Consider the following 22704-nt stretch of genomic DNA (forward strand, 5'->3'; position numbering starts at 1 on the left):
AATGTGCTGTATTTCCGTCTATCAGAAAGGGCAGACAGACTGTACGCAGAGATTTTTCCGTCCAGGCTCTCCTCCACCTCAGGGCGGGGGCTGTGCGGTCCCGGGGCGGGGCTGGGTATTATCTAGGCGGGGACTGTGCGGTCCCGGGGCGGGGCTCACTCGCACAGATTGTTACATTGTGATCTGTAGGGAGCCTGCTTGCACGGAGTGATCGGGAGATCACAGCTCTGATCACATACCTTGTCTGTAGTCCCGGCCGGGCTGTAGGGCGCCTTGGCCCGGGGAAGGGTGACGTTTCCTCCTGCATGAGTGTAGCCAGGGCTGCTGGCAGTGCTGAGCCTAGCCTGGGCTATGGGAGAAAAGCAGCTGAAACTTTTCTGGAGTTACTGGGAGAAGCCTCCACCTGGACCTGGACAATTCCCTGCAGGAGCTTGCTACTAAGTGCTGAAGCCTAAGGAGAGCCATCAGCTGGGCAGCACAGCCCGGGCAGTCTTCTGGGCACAGGCACTTCCCTATCATGCCTCTTTCCAAGATGCCAGGCTGGGTGATCCTGCCCATCACACTGCCTGCCTTCACCATCACCGGGATGTGGATCGTGTAAGTTGTGCATGGCTGAGAGATCTGGTCTGGTGAATGATGGGGGAGGTAGCAGGGGGAAGACCGATCAAAGGGGTCTTTGTGTTGGAGAGAAAGGTAATGACATGTGTGCAACATCTTGGGGGAGGTATGGGGGCTGGTAGTGCTCGTTAAATCTCTAGGGGATGCCATGTCCACATCAATGCTAAAAGTCCCTGGCACCTTCATCATGTCAGTCCTGTCATCTGATAATGAGCCTTGCAGCTGCCTCCAAGAGCCTGCCATTGGCTTTACTACTGGCAAGGCTAATAAATATTATCTGGCCTCAAGATGGACATGGACAGGTCCAACCAAACCAATAATAAGCCCTGCTAACAAGAGTGGTGGCAGCTGTGGTGCCAAAGCCATGGGATACACATATGTGATTGTCAGAGAATTTATCAGAAAGTTTAATAATTGTAGTTGTGACATTTGTGATGGATAATCGGTGGCTTGACACATTGAATGAGATGGCTGTGCGGACCGTGTGTGTACATGCAAATAATAATAATTATTATTATGCAGTTTGTGGAAATGGTAAAACGTGTATATATAATTTTTCAATAATTATAATTTTTTTATTGAATGAGATGTATTTTATACAGCCACTTGTAATGTATACCCTGCCCAGGCTGACCTGAGTTGTGTATTATTGTCTGACCCTTACTCACAGTTTCTATTTATAACCTACAAGATATCCTTTATGTCTCCCCTCCACCCTGTGTCTTCCTGTTTATGGCTAAGACCCCACATAGCAAGCCGCAGCAAAAAAAAAAATGCTGCGGAAAAGACCGTGGCAGAAACGGATCGTGGCTTCTCCGCTGCAGATTTTTTCCCCTGCAATTTGTGTAGGGGATTAGGATAAGTTCACACTTAGTTTTTCGGTCAGGGTTTTGGCAGAAATCCACCTCCAAACCCTGAACCAAAAAAAGCCTCACCATTCAAATTATACAAAATGCTTCTGAGTCTAGATGTTCATTTTTTTTGAAGCCGTGAGCGTTTTCCGGCTCATGGCTTCAATGCAAGTCAATATGAGCCGGTTTTCCCTGCTCACGGTTTTTTGGTCAAAAACCTGAAGCGTTTTTGAAAAAAACCTGATCAGGAAACGCCAGGCGTTTTAAAAAAAAAATATATAATTCATGACCACATCCCAAGAGGAAACGGATCAGGAAACTCCTCGAAAAACGCCTTAAATGGCAAAAAAACGCCTCAGGAAATGTCTCTCGCGACAATGCCAAAACCCTGACCAAAAAACTCTGTGTAAACTTAGCCTTAGCCGGAAATGGGACCCTGGTCTAAATATTCTGGGTCTAAGGCCGGTTGCAGACGACCGTGCTGCAACCGGCATGCTGTGATTTATAGCATAAGCTACGCTACATACATGGACACGGGATTGCACTGCTCCTTTCATTAAATGACTGGCGGCCCGCACATGAGACCATGAAAATCGCAGTCATGTGTACAGGTCCGTAGAAAAGTATGGGTCAGTGTGCTCTATGTGAAATACAGGGATAGTGCACTGACCCATACCACGATCATCTGCAACCGGCCTAAATGACAATTGTCAATTGTACAGAAGGTATAAGAACACAGTACTAGATGTGACATGACCTGGTTTGGCACCAGGGTTTTATGTACCTTGTCTAGGCCCTTAATTTACATACCAATGTGTCTATTTGTGGTTTTTGTGTACCTAATTTTTTTTTTTTTTTTTTTTTTTTGTACCTAATTTTTTTTATTTTATTTTTTTAAGCCCCTTTAAATCAAATCATTATGGGAATCTTGCCATCAGGATATCTTGGAAAGCAGCAGTGCAGCTACTGTATTAACTGATATCTAACTGTTCTGTTGTATTGTATACACTAGTGTTACAGGTAAGGCTGGCTTTAGTAGGTGATGACATTGTCAGGGCTTCTGTGGATGATAATACTACGAACGCTGAAGTGTTGTTAAACTTGTCCAGGGTGGCTGCTGTTGTTTCAGGCTTGTTTTATCTGACTCTGACAAGCTGGATGGTTGTACTGTAAGTTAATACCATTTGTTTCTGCTTGTGGTGTCTATTAATAAATCATGTAACTTAAAAAAAAATTAAAAAATAAATTTATATAATCATAAATACAAAAAAAAAATGCAAAAGATGGATTGTGGTAATGCCAAAATGTTACTGAGGCAATGTGAAGGGCTCCAATTAATAAAAAAAAATATATATATATATATATATATATATATATATATATATATATATACGGAGTTTGTCACCTGGCTACATTCAGGTAAAAGGTTGGCTAGAGAAGCGATCTGTGTCCATGGGAGGTAGGAAACAGCTGACAGAAATGCACTTTTTTTTTTTTTTTTTTTTTTGGGGGGGGGGGGGGGGAGTAGTATTAGACAGTGGTGAGGGAAGAGTTTGGCCCTATGTTACGGAAACGCTAGAGATCCTGGCTAATCCCATCCACACATTACGGAAAAACTGCTTTTTATAAAACGCATGTTGATTTTATGGTCACAGCAAAGTGGATGGGATTGTAGCGAATCCCATTCACTTTGCATTAAAATATGCGCTGCCGGCACGCAACGATTTCCAAAATCGTTGCAGTTTTGGAAATCACAGAATGTCAATTATACCTACAGAAACACCAGCATTTTCCTAAAAGGTATAATTGAAGCAGAAAGTCCGCAGAGGAAAACTCTGTGAACTTTGTCGAAATCACTGCAGGATAAACCACGATGCGCTGATGCATATGGCCCTATATGTTATTCTACAGAAAGGTCTTGCTGCTGAATGTCATAAACTCACTATACATTGTGTAGGAGACAGAAACCAGGCTACACATTATGTGCAGTGGTGTAAATTCGTTTTGTACTTTTTTTTTCTCGATTTTTAATACCATTCTGTATACTGCATAAAGATAATGGACATAAGCACAACAGACCCCTTTGACCAGAATGGTGGTTGTCTTTTACTTGAAATCAGGTTTGTAGTTGGATGGACACCGGGTTCAAGGGTGAATGTAATTTTGGGTTACAGTCACATGACTGGTTTGCAAAATGGCTGGGAAAAATGGACATTTTTCACAGCCATCTTGCATCCAAGGGGTACCCATTTCCACAGATTCCTCATATAGTTGAGTGTATGGAGCAGACTGTGAAAAGGGACAAAAGTAAAACATGACCTATATTTTGGCAGTCCATTACATTATCAATCATATAAGTAGTCCTCATTCACGTGCATTGAACTTAATTCAGCTGAGTGACAGTGACTATAAAAAAGAAATAAAAAAAAACAAAAAACTCACATCTGATTATTTGGCTTTATTCCTCAGTTAAAGGGGTAGTCCCATCACGCTTGTTCATCAACCTGCAAGCTGTGTGCTCTCTTCACTTCCTGGTTTTCTCGGCACATTGGTGGGCAGGGTTTCACTTGCTCTGCTATCTGCTATGTTTGCTGTCAGTAATGAGGGATAGGTTGTAAATGAATTACCACAGTATGAAGCTGATGTAGAAGAGCTGGATTTGAGTCAGTTTGTAATAGGTACCTCTCCGATCTCCTTATCTCAGCCCTTATCAGCCATATTCAATTAAACCGACTGATAAGTGGAAGAGCAGGAGATAAGAGCTCAGAAATCCTGGAGCTGTCACCTCCCCCCTCCCCTATCTGAGGAGCTCATTGCTTGTCTGTGGCAGAGACATACACAGCTCAGAGCTGCTCCCAGCACTCAGCCCCTCCCTCACCCCTGAGATCAGGCAGCTAGGTCACTTTGAGACTGAGCAGATAAGCTCAGCACTGGACCGTGGTCATGGAAACGCAGTGTAAACAGTGAAGTGAATAAATTAAGATAATGCCAAACAAAGCAGTTTTGATAAAGCAATGCATTTAGGAAAAGTCTTAAATCCACATAAACTAGCAGTATAGATAGGATGCTTTTCATGGGACAACCCCTTTAATATTACAGGTATCGGAAATTGTCTCAGAGGAACTTTCATGTCCTCGGGTACATGCGGTTTTATATACCACTAGAAAGCAGACAGTCGCTGAATTCGGCGCACTGTCTGCTTTCCTGTCATGTGCCCCAGGTAAGAGATATTGGTGCCGTTACGGATAGCTCTTCACTGGGGGGGGGGGGGGGGGTGTTCCTCTCCACTCAGCGTCATAGCTGTGCAGTACGCAACACCCCCTCTAACAGTACAGAGCTACACAAAGTATTGTCGGGAGGGGCGTTCCCAGCTAGACTATCAGGAAGGCCCTTCTGACAGTGAAGAGCTATCGGTAATTGCACCGATCTCTCTCTTCCCCAGGGCACATAACGGGAAAGCAGACAGTGTGCTGAATTCAGCGACTGTCAGCTTTCTAGTGGTAAATAAGACCACATGTGTCCGAGGACATGAAAGGTCCTCTTAAAGGCTAAGGCCCCATGTCGCAGAAAAACAGCGTTTTTGGCTTGTGTGGAAATATATTGGGGTGGGAGGTAACTTTTCCTTTTACAGGAAAGTGAAAGAAAATTCTTTTCGCACAAAGCACGGATGAAATTCAGAGTTTCAGAAACGCTGCGTTTTCAGAATGGTATACTATGGTGTGTCCATCCACATAATTTTTTTAACCCCACTTTGACTTCCTGACCAAGCTCTTTTTTTTTTTTTTTTTTTTTTTAACTGACATGTCACTTTATGTGGCAATACCTTTGGAATTCTTTAACTTACCAAGGTGATTTTGAAATAGTTTTTTCGTAACACATTGTGTTTCATGTCGTAGTAAATTTTGGTTGATATGTTTTGTGTTTAACCCCTTCCCGCTGATGGCATTTTTTGATTTTCGTTTTTGACTCCCTTCCTTCTAAACCCCATAACTTTTTTTTATTTCTCTGCTCCCAGAGCCATATGAGGTCTTAATTTTTGCGGGACAAATTTTTCTTCATGATGCTACCATTAATTATTCTATATAATGTACTGGGAAGCAGGAAAAAAATTCAGAATGGGGTGGATTTGAAGAAAAAATGCATTTCTGCGACTTTCTTACGGGCTTTGGTTTTACGGCGTTCACTGTGCAGCCAAAATGACATGTCCCCTATATTCTGTGTTTCGGTACGGTTCCAGGGATACCAAATTTCTATGGTTTTATTTACATTTTGACCCCTAAAAAAAATTCCAAAACTGTGTTAAAAAAATTTTTTTCTAAAAGTTGCCATATTCCGACGGCCGTAACTTTTTTATACGTAAGTGTACGGGCATGCATAGGGCGTCTTTTTTTGCGGGGCCGGGTGTACTTTTTAGTTCTATCATTTTCGTGAAATGTTATTGCTTTGATCACTTTTTATTCAAATTTTTATCAGAATCAAAACGGCGGTTTGGCACTTTCGACTATTTTTCCCGCTACGGCGTTTACCGAACAGGAAAAATATTTTTATAGACTTGTAGAGCGGGCGATTTCGGACGCGGGGATACCTAACATGTATATGTTTCACAGTTTTTAACTACTTTTATATGTGTTCTAGGGAAAGGGGGGTGATTTGAATTTTTAATTCTTTTTATATTTTTTTATATTTTTTTTAACTTTTTTTTTTATTTATTTTTTTGCATTTATTAGACCTCCTAGGGGTGTTGAACCCCAGGGGGTCTGATCACTAATGCAATGCATTACAATGCTAATGCATTGCAATGCATTTCAAAAAAGCATCCTTTGTTTTGCAGGCTGCATAGACCAGCCTGCAAAAGAGACACTTTGCAGAAAAGCCTGGGAGCCTGTACAAGGCTCCCGGCTGTCATGGCAACGGGACGTCAGCCCTGGAGCATGCTCCAGGAGCCGGCGATCCCGGCCAAAATGGCGGCGCCCATGCGCCGCCGGGAAAATGGCGCCTCCGGCGCCTTAGACCGCAACGCGCGGAGGGGTTAATGCCTCCGATCGGTCCGAGGACCGATCGGAGGAATTAGAGCCGGTTGTCTACTGCTTAAAGCAGTAGACACCTGGTGGCTATGGCGGCCGCCCGGCTCCCGGGCGGTTGCCATAGTTACAGACCCGACATGCGCCGTACTATTACGGCGCATGTCGGGAAGGGGTTAATTATGAAAAAATAGGAAATTTGGTGGGAATTTTTAAAAATATGCATTTTATAAAGTTTGAAATGATGTGCATTACATACAGATAGTCAGACAACCAAAATTTTATCCTAAATCTAATGTACCAGATCTCTGCTTTATGTCGGCATCAAACTTTAGTCGCCCCTTTTATTTTTTATGGACATTATAAGGTTTACAAGTGAAACAACAATATTAAAAATTTTCAAGAAATTTCTAAAACCCATTTTTTAAGGGACTAATCCAGTTATGAAGGGGTTTTGAAAGACCCTTGTATTAAAACCCCCATAAATCACCCCATTTTCAAAACTGCACCCCTTAAATAAGCCAAGACAACATATACCTAGTAATTTAAACCTATAAGTGCTTAACAGGAATTAAGACAAAATGGAGGTGAAATTTTCAAATTTTGATTTTATTTTACTAATATTTTCGATTTGTTCTAGAATTTGCACATTCACAAGGGGTTAAAGGAGAAAAACGCATCCCACAATTTGTTATGCAAGTTCTCTGGACTACCATAGTACCCCACTTGTGGGTGTGAACTAATATATGGACGCACAGCGAGACGCAGGAGGGAAGGCGCGCCAAAGAGCTTTTAGAGGGCAGATCTGGCTGTGATCAGTTTCAGGCACCATGTCGCATTTACAAAGCCCTTCAGGTGTCAAAACAGTGGAAACCTCTAGAAAGTGACCCCATTTTGAAAACCGCACCCCTCAAAGAATTTATCAAGTGGTGTAGTGAGCATTAGTAACCCCGAAGTGAATGTGTAAGCTGTGCGGAGTAAATTGGGTACACCAAATCCCATTCTATTTTCCCACTAGCTCCTATGACACGGACGGGGAAGAGGGGCATTCGGGGGGATCAGCGCTGGTGTATTATCTCTCATAAGCTCTAAATATGGGGTGTCCCCTGAAAACGCTCGCACAGCTTATACATTTCCTTCTAGTCGCAGCCACTTCTGTCATAATGATTTGGCGACTTTTGGGGTTTTTGTCTTCACATTGTACAAGCTAGATTTTTATTTTCTGGCAGTGTGGCCATATGAGGGCTTGGTGTTTGCGGTATTAGATGTACTTTTCAATGCCACCATTTTGGGGTGCCTGTAACTTATTGACTACATTTTTTTTAACTCTTTCTGAGTGAGATGTAAAAGAAAACCTCAATTCTAGCATTGCTTTTAGCATTTTTGCGGGATGACCTCTGCTTTTTATTGGTACCATTTTGGTTTTCATCTGACCATTTGATTGCTTTTTATTGAACATTTTGTAAGGGAAAGGTGGTGAATAATCATTATTTCGTGTGGTTTTCTACTTTTTTTTTTTTTTTTTTTTTTTTTTATGATGTTCGCTGTTCGGGTTAAATAATGTTTTATTTTATTATTCAGGTTATTTCGGACGCGGTGATACTAAATATGTAATTTTTTTTCTCTTTTTCTTTATTTTACATAATAAAACCTTTTATATGGGAAATGGGATTTTTGGGCTTTATTTATAATTTAATTTAAACTTTTTTTTATTTTTACTTTTTTGTAACTTTTTTTTTTTCTGTCCCCATGGGGGATTGAAGCAGTGATCTGCTGATCTCTGCTTCATCAGATGTAGCTGCAGTACATGTGTTACACGTGTATTGCAGAGTAGAGGAAGCTGACAGCTTCCATTTTGGTAGGATCAACCAGGTACGTGGAGGGGTAAGTGATGAGGCAGACCCGGGGTCACTGATCAGACCCCGGGCTGCCCACTACCAACACTGTCACCCTCCGAAACCGTCGCGGAGGTGCCAATCGGCACCATTATGTTCCGAAACCTCGGAGATGACGGTGGTCATGTTTGACCGCCGGCATCTCAGGGGTTAACACCTGCGATAGGACCCAGTTCCGACTGTGGGTGTCACAGGGCATTGTCAGCCGTAACATACGGCTGACACTCACAGGGCATGCTGCGCACACAGGTTCTGTGTGTGCACCATGCAGCCACCGTTGTACTACGGCAGTTTGAAGGAAGTCCTTCCCGGCAGCGCCGTACTATTACAGCGGATGTCGGGAAGGGGTTAAATGATACTGTTCATATAGAAGTCTGCTATATAGTGTATAAAAACTGCATCATAGCCACAGGATAGAGACTACTGAATTAGAGCAAAGTAGAAAAATCTTCTTTCTTCTAAAAACCTTGTTAGACACGTGACTTATAGTGTCAGTGTGCTGCCATACAGTTCCTGTCATGTCCTAGATATGACGCATGCTTCTAGGGTACAATACTTCCACATACTGTAGAGGCATGTTTGCATTAGATATTAGTTTACTAGACTGTGGGTTGTATCAGTTTTCTGACATTTATCTTGCCATACTAAATTGTGATACTTTTCTCTTGACTATCCATGTGTGACACTTGTCGTTTTGCCTTTATTTGTTTCTGGACACCTCGATAAAACCTTAAAATATGAAACAACATTGTGCTATTGGCAAATCTCTCCATGTAAAGCCAGTGTAGTTTGGGCACAGTAATTGCTGTTGGCATGTGCATGGTGTATACAAATATATAACCTTTTCCACATGGGGATGTTGGTAAACAAGCCCCATGAGATAACAATAGGATCTCGAGTGAGTGTGTGTAGTACAAGGAATGTAGAAAAACAAATACAATCATTCACATTGTGCAGCTGTCTGCTTGGTAGAACATGAGAAATTACTGAAATCCAGGGCAAATTTGTCCATGTGGTTATTTCCATTGCTTGCAGATGGAATTTCTGTAGTTTGTTTAACTGGCCACACACATTGTGGTTGCCCAGATGGCCACCAAAAGAACAGGAAGATCTTTGATCACCGTGCCATAATCTATTAGTTTAGTTGTACTGTGCGTATCACTTATTGTGGCTGTATAGACATTATATGGATCTGACTGTAATCATTAACATCCTTGTCTGCCTATATGGGGCATTATCATGTTCAGTTTGAACAATGGACTTCTGTGGTGTTTTGGGAGGGGGGTTGTTTTTTTGTTTTTTTTCTTCTTCTTTCAGGATAACTATACAATTATTGAAAACGTTTCCAGTTTGTACCCGATAAACACTACAATCACAATATGGAAAGTTTTTCTTAGATGAAATAAAGCGCATGCAGCAAAGCGCACAAATGCAATTTGCTATTATGAAAAATGTTTTCCATGTTGGAAATCATCATCGTAATTGTAGATATCTTTAGTGACAAGCATCGCAATATTGGAATATACAGTTAGGGCCAGAAATATTTGGACAGTGACACAAGTTTTGTTATTTTAGCTGTTTGCTAAAACATGTTTAGAAATACAATTATATATATAATATGGGTTGAAAGTGCACACTCCCAGCTGCAATATGAGAGTTTCCACATCCAAATCGGAGAAAGGGTTTAGGAATCATAGCTCTGTAATGCATAGCCTCCTCTTTTTCAAGGGACCAAAAGTAATTGGACAATGGACTCTAAGGGCTGCAATTAACTCTGAAGGCGTCTCCCTCGTAAACCTGTAATCAATGAAGTAGTTAAAAGGTCTGGGGTTGATTCCAGGTGTGTGGTTTTGCATTTGGAAGCTGTTGCTGTGACCAGACAACATGCGGTCAAAGGAACTCTCAATTGAGGTGAAGCAGAACATCCTGAGGCTGAAAAAAAAAGAAAAAATCCATCAGAGAGATAGCAGACATGCTTGGAGTAGCAAAATCAACAGTCGGGTACATTCTAAGAAAAAAGGAATTGACTGGTGAGCTTAGGAGCTCAAAAAGGCCTGGGCGTCCACGGATGACAACAGTGGTGGATGATCGCCGCATACTTTCTTTGGTCAAGAAGAACCCGTTCACAACATCAACTGAAGTCCAGAACACTCTCAGTGAAGTAGGTGTATCTGTCTCTAAGTCAACAGTAAAGAGAAGACTCCATGAAAGTAAATACAAAGGGTTCACATCTAGATGCAAACCATTCATCAATTCCAAAAATAGACAGGCCAGAGTTAAATTTGCTGAAAAACACCTCAAGAAGCCAGCTCAGTTCTGGAAAAGTATTCTATGGACAGATGAGACAAAGATCAACCTGTACCAGAATGATGGGAAGAAAAAAGTTTGGAGAAGAAAGGGAACGGCACATGATCCAAGGCACACCACATCCTCTGTAAAACATGGTGGAGGCAACGTGATAGCATGGGCATGCATGGCTTTCAATGGCACTGGGTCACTTGTGTTTATTGATGACATAACAGCAGACAAGAGTAGCCGGATGAATTCTGAAGTGTACCGGGATATACTTTCAGCCCAGATTCAGCCAAATGCTGCCAAGTTGATGGGACGGCGCTTCATAGTACAGATGGACAATGACCCCAAGCATACAGCCAAAGCTACCCAGGAGTTCATGAGTGCAAAAAAGTGGAACATTCTGCAAAGCCAAGTCAATCACCAGATCTTAACCCAATTGAGCATGCATTTCACTTGCTCAAATCCAGACTTAAGGCAGAAAGACCCACAAACAAGCAAGACCTGAAGGCTGCGGCTGTAAAGGCCTGGCAAAGCATTAAGAAGGAGGAAACCCAGCGTTTGGTGATGTCCATGGGTTCCAGACTTAAGGCAGTGATTGCCTCCAAAGGATTCGCAACAAAATATTGAAAATAAAAATATTTTGTTTGGGTTATGTTTATTTGTCCAATTACTTTTGAGCTCCTAAAATGTGGAGTGTTTGTAAAGAAATGTGTACAATTCCTACATTTTCTATCAGATATTTTTGTTCAACCCTTCAAATTAAACGTTACAATCTGCACTTGAATTCTGTTGTAGAGGTTTCATTTCAAAACCAATGTGGTGGCATGCAGAGCCCAACTCGCGAAAATTGTGTCACTGTCCAAATATTTCTGGCCCTAACTGTATCAGAAGCCTTGTCATATCTTAGTATAAGTCAGTATACAGTCCTACTCTGCCACATAGTTATAGGGGAGGTTAACCAGGTAATTATGAACATCCTCTTTTTCTTATTTCATTTTTTTTTTTACTTTAAGTTTATTGCAACAGAGCAGACAAAAGAAATGCAGAAATGCAGTCTAGTCATGTGAATTGGGCTTTCAGTCCCATAAACATTAGACCGTTATATTGTTGTCTTTTATAGAACTGTAAACTTTTACACATGACTGTCTCTAATGTATTTTGCGGAGTTTTCAATAGGCTAGGACTTCCTGCCACTTGTCAACTTGCCATGTAAAGATGCCCCAACTCTTAGCCCTCAGTGGGCATGATGGCAATGAAAGGCAAGGCTGTGTTCACACACTGTTGATTTGTTGCATTTTTAGTGCAAATTTCACAAGTGTACAATGAAAGTAAATCACAAGTGGTGGGAAAAGTTGATGTCCTGTATGCTTCTGATTTCATCATTAGAATAAGTGAGTAAGTTCTCTAGAAAGTACACATGTAATACATGCAGACTGTGCTGTGGATACGCTGCTCAAACTTTCTGCTATTTCAGAGTGTAACAACAATACTATAAAGGTTGGGTTCACGTCTATGTTTGCTCGCTGTTCGGGGGATTCCAATCCCCATTTCATTTGCCATCAGGACTTTTCTCTCTGCATTTAACAGGTACAGTAGAAACCCATTATGGGGTTTGTGGGTTTCTGCAGGTAACCACTTTTAGGCTGAAGCCCCACATTGCGGGAACACAGCTTCTTTTGTTGCAGATTTTGCTGCAGTTTTTTGAGCCAAACCCAAGAATGGCTACAAAAGGAATGGAAAATATTTAGGAAGTTTTTTTTTTTATACTTCTGCCTTCTGCTCAGTCCACTCCTGGCTTTGGCTCAAAAAAAAAAAAAATGCAATAAAATCTGCAACAAAAAAAGCTGCATTTCTGCAACGTGGGGCACTGAATGCACTTTTGACTGTAGCTAAATCTGGAGACTCTTAACTCATGGGCGCAGCATTTGATAGTAGGTGCACTACACCGACAACATAAGGCTGGGTGCTCGCTTAGGAGTCTTCTGTTTTTTTTTGTTTTTTTTTTGCTATAACTAGATGTTACAGGTTATAGTTGTAGAGGTGTATGAGCTTTTTTTTTTTTTTTTTTCTCCAGTGCTACGTGTTTTGGTCAGGATCTGCTTTCTGGGGTTTTTTGGTGCTTCCACTCCAATGATGAGTTACTATTGGGCTGGGGTCAGACATTGCAATAATATTGCAGTCTATAGTATATGCAATTGTTTGTTGGTTCAAGCTCCCCTGGGGCTTGAAAGTTTAAAAAACATAGGAACACATTTATAAAGACCGGCATATCTTAAGCCAATATTAGTAAACAGCCTGACTGGTGGAGAAACCGAGAGATTTATGAAATGGCTGCATAAATCAGGTCCTGGAACCATAATGGAAATCTGCGCCAGGTAGGAACTGGTGTAGGTTTCCATTCTAACTCGGACTGGGGCTTTTGGCGCTTGTTTGCCACAAGAAAAGGGCCTTGTGCCATACATGCACTTCAATATCATCCCTTTATGCCACAAAACAGCTTTTGATTAATACATTCCTGCCACTGAGTAAAAAAAAAAAAAAATTGTATTAGCCTGCTTTTTGTCGATTGTTCTGATCTGTTGTGGGATCAGAACAACGACCTGAAACCCAGATTGAATTATGTATGCAGATAGAGCACCTTCTTTTTGCATTCATTACCTTTCTCTCTGTTAAAAACAAAATGGACCTTTCCTCAATCTTTTTTGTCTTTTTTAAATGGAAGATAAAGTCCTGCGAACAAAACTTTATCTTCAGTTTAAAACAATATACAAAGGGAAATGCCTGAACTATAAAAATATAAAACTATTTGTCTCATGCGGTGAATGCAGTAGCAGTGAAAAAAATCAAAATGCCCGAATCCCTGGATTTTTAGCCTTTTCACCTCAGAAAAATCAGAATTAAATTTTACCAAAGACATCAGATATTCCCCAAAATGGTATCAATAAAAATGTCTTGCCCCACAAACAAAGATAAATACATGGCTTCATAAGTGGAAACCTAAGGCGAGATTCATATCAGCGTTCAGGTTTCCGCTCGGAGGTCTGCTTGGGGACCGCACGAACGGAAACCTAAGCCATATAAATAAGCAGTTATTGTAAAAAACCCACAGACCACATAGACTATAATGGGGTCCGTGTGGTTTCAGCTCGAATTCTGCACGAAAAATGCGGAGAGAAAGGTGCTGCTTGCAACGCTTTTCTCTTCGCATTTTCATGCGCATTTTCAACGTAGATGTGAAACTGAATATAGGTAATAGCTACAGCACAAAAGGAGTTTGGTCTGAATTTTAAGGTTATCTAGTTACAAAAGGAGCATTAGGCTGAGCATGTGCACTATTACTCAATTTACTGTCTACTAGCTTCTGCCCGTGACTTGGTCTGTGTGGACTTCAGAATTGGGTCCAGAGAGACATGAAAAATGTCTGAGTAATAAAAAATAAATAAATTAAAAAAAAAAAATTGCCTGTTATGGCATTTCGGTAGCTCTCAAGCTGGCCTGCCACTGAACTTGTTCCTCGCGCCGTGCCTGTGATTGTTCCGGCATTTCAGCAGCTCAGGCATGTTTAAAATGAGCAAACTGCCAATTTGGATTAAAGGGGTTTTCCCATCTCATCTGCTTCTGACTTCGTGTATTTGTCTCTTCCCCCCCCCCCCCCTTTCCCCTTCTCTTTGGCTGAATGGGACACAGAACACTTATGCAGATCAGATAAGGTGCAGATGCTTGTACACAATGGACTCAGTATTATCTGTGTGTTTACATAGAGAGATAACAGACCAGGCTTTATCAGCAAACTGCAATTAGCTGAGATTGTCCTGCTGGCAAGAGGAGTTTAATACAGTATATTAACATAAATTCATAAGTCGAAATGCCATGTCATTTCCCGGAATAAAAAGTATCCTATGTGTTAATCCAGGTTACAAACTATCTACCGTATTTTTTGGACTGGACTATAAGATGCACCTAGGTTTTACAGAAGGAAAATAGGGGAAAAAAATTTCAAGCAAAAAATGGGAAAATATTTAATGTATGGGGGTTGTAGTTTTGCAAGGACACATTGACAGGTGACCCTGCAGCTGTATGGGGATGTATAGGGCGTGTTTTTTGTGGGGCCAGATGTACTCTTTAGATATACCATTTTGGGAAATGTCTATTGCTTAGATCACCTTTTTATTTAAATCGGAGGCAAAACAGTGAAAAAAAAAACCCGGCGGTTTAGCACTTTTGATTTTGACATTCACTGTACAGGAAAAATATTAGTAGACCAGGCATTTTCGGACACAGGGATACTTAATGTATATATGTTTCACAGTAATATTATACTTTTATATGTATTATAGGTAAAGGAGGTGAACTTCTATTTTATTTTTTATTACATTTTTTTAAGGTGGTTTTTTTTTTATTTTTTTAACTATTTTATTAGCACCCCCTGGGGGCTTGAACCTGCAATCATTTGATTGCAAGTCCCATAGACGGTAATACAAGTGTATTGCCATCTATGGGAGATTCTATACATTACTATTGCAAGGGTCATAGACCAGCCGCAATAGTAATATAGCGATGACAGGTCGGCTCCTGCAAGCTCACCGCGTAGGAGCTGGCCTGCAACTTTAAAGGTATGGGACTGGTGGGGACCGGCCCCGGGGCTAACTTTAAACTTTTTTTTTGGAGGGGGGCGACATCTCCTGAGGGGGGGGGGGGGGGGGAGAGGACATCTCCGGTGGGCATCTCCGCTGTAATTTTTACAGCGGAGTTGTCAGAGCTTGTGCCTGTGATCTCTGATTGCAGGCATGAGCTTCGGTATTTGATGGGGGAAGGGGGGACTTTGATGCCTGGACCCGGCATCCGCTATAATAGAACGGCGGATGCCGGGGAGTGTGTTAGCCGCCGGCACAGGGCCTGCAGTATTGCCACGCTCCTGCCGCTGCAGAAAACCAGCGGTGGCAGGAGCGCGGCTCCCCACATTCGGACTATAAGTTGCACCCTCATTTTCCTCCGAAATTTGGGGGGGAAAAAAAGTGCGTCTTGTAGTCCGAAAAATATGGTATATGCCAAATTTCATCCAAATCTGTTCAGCCGATTTTGCGTGATCGAGTAACAAACTTCCAAAGTTTCACATCTATAAAATTAGTAGGATTTATAATATTAGTAGGATAGGATGGGAGAGTACAATGCTTGGCTATCTCTGGTAAGGCCATAGGGAATGAATGGATATGCAGTGCAGTGTTTGGACCCCCTCAGATCAGCATGTTCTTCCCTGTTTTTGTGGTTAGGGATAGTGTGTGTGTGGGGATGGGTTGTTATTTTTTTTTTTTGCTAACCCATCCTTAAACTCTAAAGTGTCCTATTTGGGTACATGATGCCTTATTTCAGCTGTTCATTGACCTGAAGTCATATTCTAAGGGTGTTCAAGTTTACGATTAGTCCTTTATGACACCCTGTTAAAGTAAGTTAGTTGTCCTAAGTGTCAGCACTTTTTAACTAAAAGTTAGATGTAGAAGTAACTGTATCCATTTTGTGTTAATCCAACTGTTATTCTCTGCACACGTTTCATGTGCATGGCTAAAGATTGACTCATCCACATATTTCCAAGAATTGGGTTGGGTATTTTGTCTTTTCTGTTTTTTTCCCCATTTGCCTGTTATGATTTTTTGGCGTTTTGTCTTATTTGTATTGGATAAACAGATGACCGTGTGAGATTTTCCAACAGCTTAACACTGTCAGTATCTGTCTGATCTCTTTTAGTTACTGAAGGAATGTATACTTTTTTCATTATTAATAGATCCTAAGGAAAACATTGGAAAGCTGGGCACTAATAGCCTTGTGATAAATTTCAGGGTCTCTTGGTAGTAGTATTGGTATGTCAAATTCAGAAAACATTAAAGGGGTGTTGCAAAAAAAAAATAATAAAAAAAATATATATATATACAGTGCTATGAAAAAGTTTGGGCACCCCTATTAATCTTAATCATTTTTTGTTCTAAATATTTTGGTGTTTGCAACAGCCATTTCAGTTTGATATATCTAGTAACTGATGGACACAGTAATATTTCAGTATTGAAATGAGGTTTATTGTACTAACAGAAAATGTGCAATATGCATTAAACCAAAATTTAACCGGTGCAAAAGTATGGACACCCTTATCATTTTATTGATTTGAATTCCCCTAACTACTTTTTACTGACTTACTGAAGCACAAAATTGGTTTTGTAACCTCAGTGAGCTTTGAACTTCATAACCAGATGTATCCAATCATAAGAAAAGGTATTTAAGGTGGCCAATTGCAAGTTGATCTCCTATTTGAATCTCTTCTGAAGAGTGGCATCATGGGCTACTCAAAACAACTCTCAAATGATCTGAAAACAAAGATTGTTCAACATAGTTGTTCAGGGGAAGGATACAAAAAGTTGTCTCAGAGATTTAACCTGTCAGTTTCCACTGTGAGGAACATAGTAAGGAAATGGAAGACCACAGGGACAGTTCTTGTTAAGCCCAGAAGTGGCAGGCCAAGAAAAATATCAGAAAGGCAGAGAAGAAGAATGGTGAGAACAGTCAAGGACAATCCACAGACCACCTCCAAAGAGCTGCAGCATCATCTTGCTGCAGATGGTGTCACTGTGCATCGGTCAACTATACAGCGCACTTTGCACAAATAGAAGCTGTATGGGAGAGTGATGAGAAAGAAGCCGTTTCTGCATGTACGCCACAAATAGAGTTGCCTGAGGTATGAAAAAGCACATTTGGACAAGGCAGCTTCATTTTGGAAACAAAAATTGAGTTGATTGGTTATAAAAAAAAAAAAAAAAAAAAAAAAAAAAAAAAAAAAAAAAGGCGTTATGCATGGCGTCCAAAAAGAAACAGCATTCCAAGAAAAACACATGCTACCCACTGTAAAATTTGGTGGAGGTTCCATCATGCTTTGGGGCTGTGTGGCCAATGCCGGCATCGGGAATCTTGTTAAAGTTGAGGGTCGCATGGATTCCACTCAGTATCAGCAGATTCTTGAGAATAATGTTCAAGAATCAGTGACGAAGTTGAAGTTACGCCGGGGATGGATATTTCAGCAAGACAATGATCCAAAACACCGCTCCAAATCCTCAGGCATTCATGCAGAGGAACAATTACAATGTTCTGGAATGGCCATCCCAGTCCCCAGACCTGAATATCATTGAACATCTGTGGGATGATTTGAAGCGGGCTGTCCATGCTCGGCCACCATCAAACTTAACTGAACTTGAATTGTTTGTCCAAAATACCTTTATCCAGGAACTGATTAAAAGCTACAGGAAGCGACTAGAGGCTGTTATCTTTGCAAAAGGAGGATCTACTAAATATTAATGTCACTTTTCTGTTGAGGTGCCCATACTTTTGCACCGGTCAAATTTTGGTTTAATGCATATTGCACATTTTCTGTTAGTACAATAAACCTCATTTCAATCCTGAAATATTACTGTGTCCATCAGTTATTAGATATATCAAACTGAAATGGCTGTTCTAAACACCAAAATATTTAGAACTAAAAATGATTAAGATTAATAGGGGTGCCCAAACTTTTTCATAGGACTGTATATATATATATATATATATATATATATATATATATATATATATATATATATATATATATATATATTTTTTTTTTTCCAAGGCTGTGCTACGATCTAGTATTATAGCTAATTTACTTGAAATTGAAATACTGGGTAGAGCCATTAGTCAAGAGTTGTGCAATTTCTGGACAAAAAAAAAAAGGCCCTTTTAATTTTAACCCCTACAATTTGTTTAAGTTGGCCATACACTGTAGGTGCTTGTTGGTAGATCCTGCCAACAAATGAATCTGTTTAGCTACAGTCTAAGGCAGCATTCACACTGAGTAACGCTGGCGTTTTTTGTGCTTATTTTGGCACGTAGCGCCGTGTTTACGCCAAAATAAGCACAAAAAACGCCAGCGTTACTCAGTGTGAATTCTGCCTAAGGAAGCCTTCACACGGAGTTTACGCTCCGCTCATTCAGACGCGTAAACACCTGTCAAAGTGAGCGCTGTAAAACACAATCCTATAGACTTCAACGTGTGCCGGTCTTACGTGCGCTACACATTGAAATCAATGGGAGGCTTTTAAACCATTGATGTGTAGCACGCGTAAAACCGGCACACATTGAAGTCTATGGGATTGTCACTTTGACACGTGTTTATGCGTCTGAATGAGCGGAGCGTAAACTACGCTTAAAGGCTCCCAAAGGGTATGTTCACAGACACACTTTGCTGCAGAAATCTCTCTAGCTAAAAAGCCAGGGCCATACAGCGTAGAGGGCTAGTGACTGCTAACCTGCTGTCATCTACAGTAAAAACGCTGTGCATGAGCTTTAAAAAAATGTATCCTCATGTATAGACTAAAGCCTACAGTACTTGTACTGAATGTCAATTATTGCTGTGAGTTTTACCCACAGATTTCACCCTTTGCAATACAGATGTTGAAATCCAGAGGGGGGCTACCTGCAGCAAAAACTACCTGACTTCAGGGCGTTTTTAGCTGTGAAAGTCTGCAAAAGAACACGATCTAGAATTTCCCAGTGAAAATTCTGCAGTGTGTTCACACTGTGTTGCCATATTTAATAATCAATTTTTTAAAGGGAGACTGTCAACAGTCTTTACCTTTTGTAGAGGTAATTCCTGTGGCGTAACAATTGCGGTCACAGGAAGTTTGACCAGGCCCAGAGTAATAGGGGGGCCCTGCAGCACCATGATAGCAGCTGGGGAAAGAGTGATCTCTAGACTGCTATATACCTCTGGCAGTAGAGATCAGCTCTCTTCTCTGCTGCCTGCTGTACTGAGGTGTTAGCTTTACAGCAGTCAAAGAGTCAGGCTTTCCCTGACTGTTGTTGTGAAGCTTAATAATTCCTTCCCTCCCCTCTCTTAGAGGGTTAATCTTGTTACCTGCTACTGATGACCTCTCCTCAGAATAGGTCATCAATAACAGATCAGTGCGGGTCCAGCAACTGGGACCTCTGCTGATCAGCTATTTGTACAAATGATGGCGCTTGAGTAACATGACCCCTTCACTATTTACATCAGACACTATCTATTATATAACAGCCGTGCAATGTTAATACAGTCTGTAATTACAACGCATGATCGTTATAACACAGATACTGTGCAATGTAAATAGCGAAGGGGTCACCTTGATCTTATTAATAACCTATTCTGATGATGGGTCATCAATACAAAGTAACTGAAATACCAAAAGGGTTATTCCCCTTTTTGAAATTGATGGGTTATCTTTAATATAAGCTATCCATTTTAGATCAGCGGGGGTCTGACTGCTAGGACCCCCACAGATCAGCTGTTTTACTGAGCTTGTAGCTCCCAGTATTGTTTACATGCCAGGTGCTTTGCTATTCACTCATCATATTCTTTGTGTCAAAAAAGTGGCGAGGCCTGAGCCCCCCATTGCGTTGGTTGCTTTGTTATAATATTTTTAGATGTGCGTCCTGACTCCTCAACTCTTCATTTAGAAAACTGATTTTCCAGCCACAATCTACTGTATGTGAATTTGAATGTGAACCTAATTTCCGAACATGTATTAGGGGAAGCAAGGGGCCAATGGTTTAGTTTTTAATCCAGCCAGTGTTTTGTTATCACAGCAGCTTATTGCTTCACATCCCGTGTTACAACCATACGTCAGGAGATGTCTGCTGTCCAACGTTTGTATACATTCTATATGTCTTGTATCAATGCGTGTGCACAGTTATGCAAAATTGTACAGGAATCTATATTCAGAATGAATATCTAAATATATCAAACATATAAAGTTAATTCCGTAACTCTTAATACAATACAAACAGAAAAAGTCGCTTGAATAAAGGGCTGCTGTTACATCCACTTTCCTAGTCACTAGTCTGTGATTGCCACATCCATAAAATAACATTCCTAGAAATAATCTATCCTTTACCCACTCTCATTGAACTTGTGTGGGCAGTTTGATAGACTGTAGTGCATAGAGGTATAACTCAGAGCTTCTTGTTGCATTTAGAATAATGCTGTTTTATGTAGCAGGGGGACTTTTTGGGTCCAGGACCCAGTAGCATCTGCTTGTTCTACATGTTGAGTAGCTAGACCCCTGATGGCCGCAAGGGGTGTAGTTAGACTTGGTGGTCCTAGAGCAGTGTCAAGACTTGTTCTTTGCAGGATGATTTGTAGTTGTCAATGGTGCATTTTGGGGTATAAGCAATTTTTTTACCTTTTTTTTTTATTTTTTATTTTTTTTGTATTTAAAGGCTGCTCTTCAGCCCCAGCATAACTCAAGCATCACACCGATGTCTGCACTAGGTTGTACCATAGGACGGCTTGAAGAACTTCCTCCGTGGTACAATTTCTCAACCAACATTCTGCCTGTTGTAAATATACTCAGTTCCCATCACTTTGCATTGCAGCCAGTTACACAACACAAACAGAAAACCGTCACCAAACAAACATAACATTGATAAACTACTGTGACCAAAGGGTAACCTGCCTTGGGCAAGAACTCTGTGTACAGCCATTTACTGAACCCCCACCTAGGGTTGCTTATAAGGAGGTTAACCCTTCACCTCCTTACAGAGTGGCAACTAGGACCACTGTGACTCCAATAGCTACACCTCTGGTAGTGGCCAATATTATGTATGAATTAGACATACTCTATTTTGGTTCACGAATGTGCTGTCTATTTTTCACTGACCCACGGACATTGTAAGGTATAGGAAACTGAAAAAAATGTTGATGTTATTCACGTGGGGTTCAACCACAGCCGGCACACAACTCAAAAATGATGGCGGAGTGCTGCCCATGAATATCACAAAGATCTCACGTCTGCAACATCTGGATGTGTGAATAAGGCCTACAATATGTTTGGATGTGTTGGTGGAATGATTAATTGTGTGAATGTTCATTCAGCGGTTGTTCAGCTCTCTACCTACCTCTATCCTATGTGTATGGCTTCATTGTGTCATTTGTTAATTGCATAAAAAAAACCCTGTGCACATCATGTTCATTAACTAAGCAGTCTGTTGGTAAATGCTGGGACAACGGAAACTTGTCTTTTTGTGGTGTCTGCTATCTTGTCTGGACATGATCCTAGATTCAAGGTCTGAAAATGAGGATCTTTTTAGCTGTGTCCTGTGTAATTTGACCATCCATGAACATACTTCTAGGTGCATTGATGTCTACATGCAGCTGTTTAATTAGAAACTTGAAAGCCAGTCCTTGTCAGAGGAATTGCCTACAGGCTTTGCCGTCTGCTGTCTGAGAAGAAAAGCTCAAGTTTTACCAGTTTCCAGCTGATTGCTCTGTAATTGTCGGGATCCGATTTCTACAGGAATGAGGAGCTAAATGCCGATAGTTGGAAGAAATAACTTGTTCACATGCATTACCAGGCAGCATGTTAATGTTGCGTCACTGCAGATTATATAGTGTTTTTGCTTTTAGGGCTCATACACTCTGTTTACCCCTCCCAGGTATGGTGTGGAACTAGCCTTCATGATTCTTCACTTTGATTCAAAATCTGACTTCAGATTTTTGTCCTTGGGCTTTACACTCCTTTTGTTTTTTGACCTACTTATCTCAACTTGCATTTAGAATTTTAGCAGCAGGTAAAATTGTATCTACGTTCTTTACCAATCTCTCCACTATCACTTAGATTACTCAATGACGTAACCTTGCCCCTGTGTACAAAGCTTAGAAGTTATTAATTAAAAATGAAAACTTTTCATGAGTTCATCTGGTGTCCTGATACTACTTCCATATTCTATGACAATGGAGCCATCTAAGAGGCATCTATGTTGTCCTTTTCCTTCTCATAGACCTCAGATCAAATACCGTATTTTTCGGACTATAAGACGCACTTTTTTCCCCAACAATTTTGGAGGAAAATGAGGGTGCGACTTATAGTCCAAATGTGTCGCCGCTCTCCTGCCACCGCTGTTTTTTCTGCAGCGGCAGGAGCATGGCAATACTGCAGGCCCTGCGCCGGCGGCTAACACACTCCCCGGCATCCG

The 22704-nt window shown here is 41.0% G+C and overlaps 1 protein-coding gene across 1 annotated transcript in view; it reads left to right on the forward strand.

Annotated features, from left to right (window-relative positions):
* Positions 1–209: 209 nt before the first annotated feature.
* Positions 210–22704, forward strand: part of LOC142183237 (transmembrane protein 150A-like) — a 103696-nt gene continuing 81201 nt past the window's right edge. Inside the window, exon 1 of the mRNA XM_075258255.1 lies at positions 210–597. Coding sequence (XP_075114356.1) covers positions 518–597 — 80 coding nt within the window. The 5' untranslated portion in view covers positions 210–517. The remainder of the gene's footprint in view (positions 598–22704) is intronic.

This window comes from Leptodactylus fuscus, chromosome 10 (assembly GCF_031893055.1).
Source record: "Leptodactylus fuscus isolate aLepFus1 chromosome 10, aLepFus1.hap2, whole genome shotgun sequence".
Lineage (NCBI taxonomy): Eukaryota > Metazoa > Chordata > Amphibia > Anura > Leptodactylidae > Leptodactylus > Leptodactylus fuscus.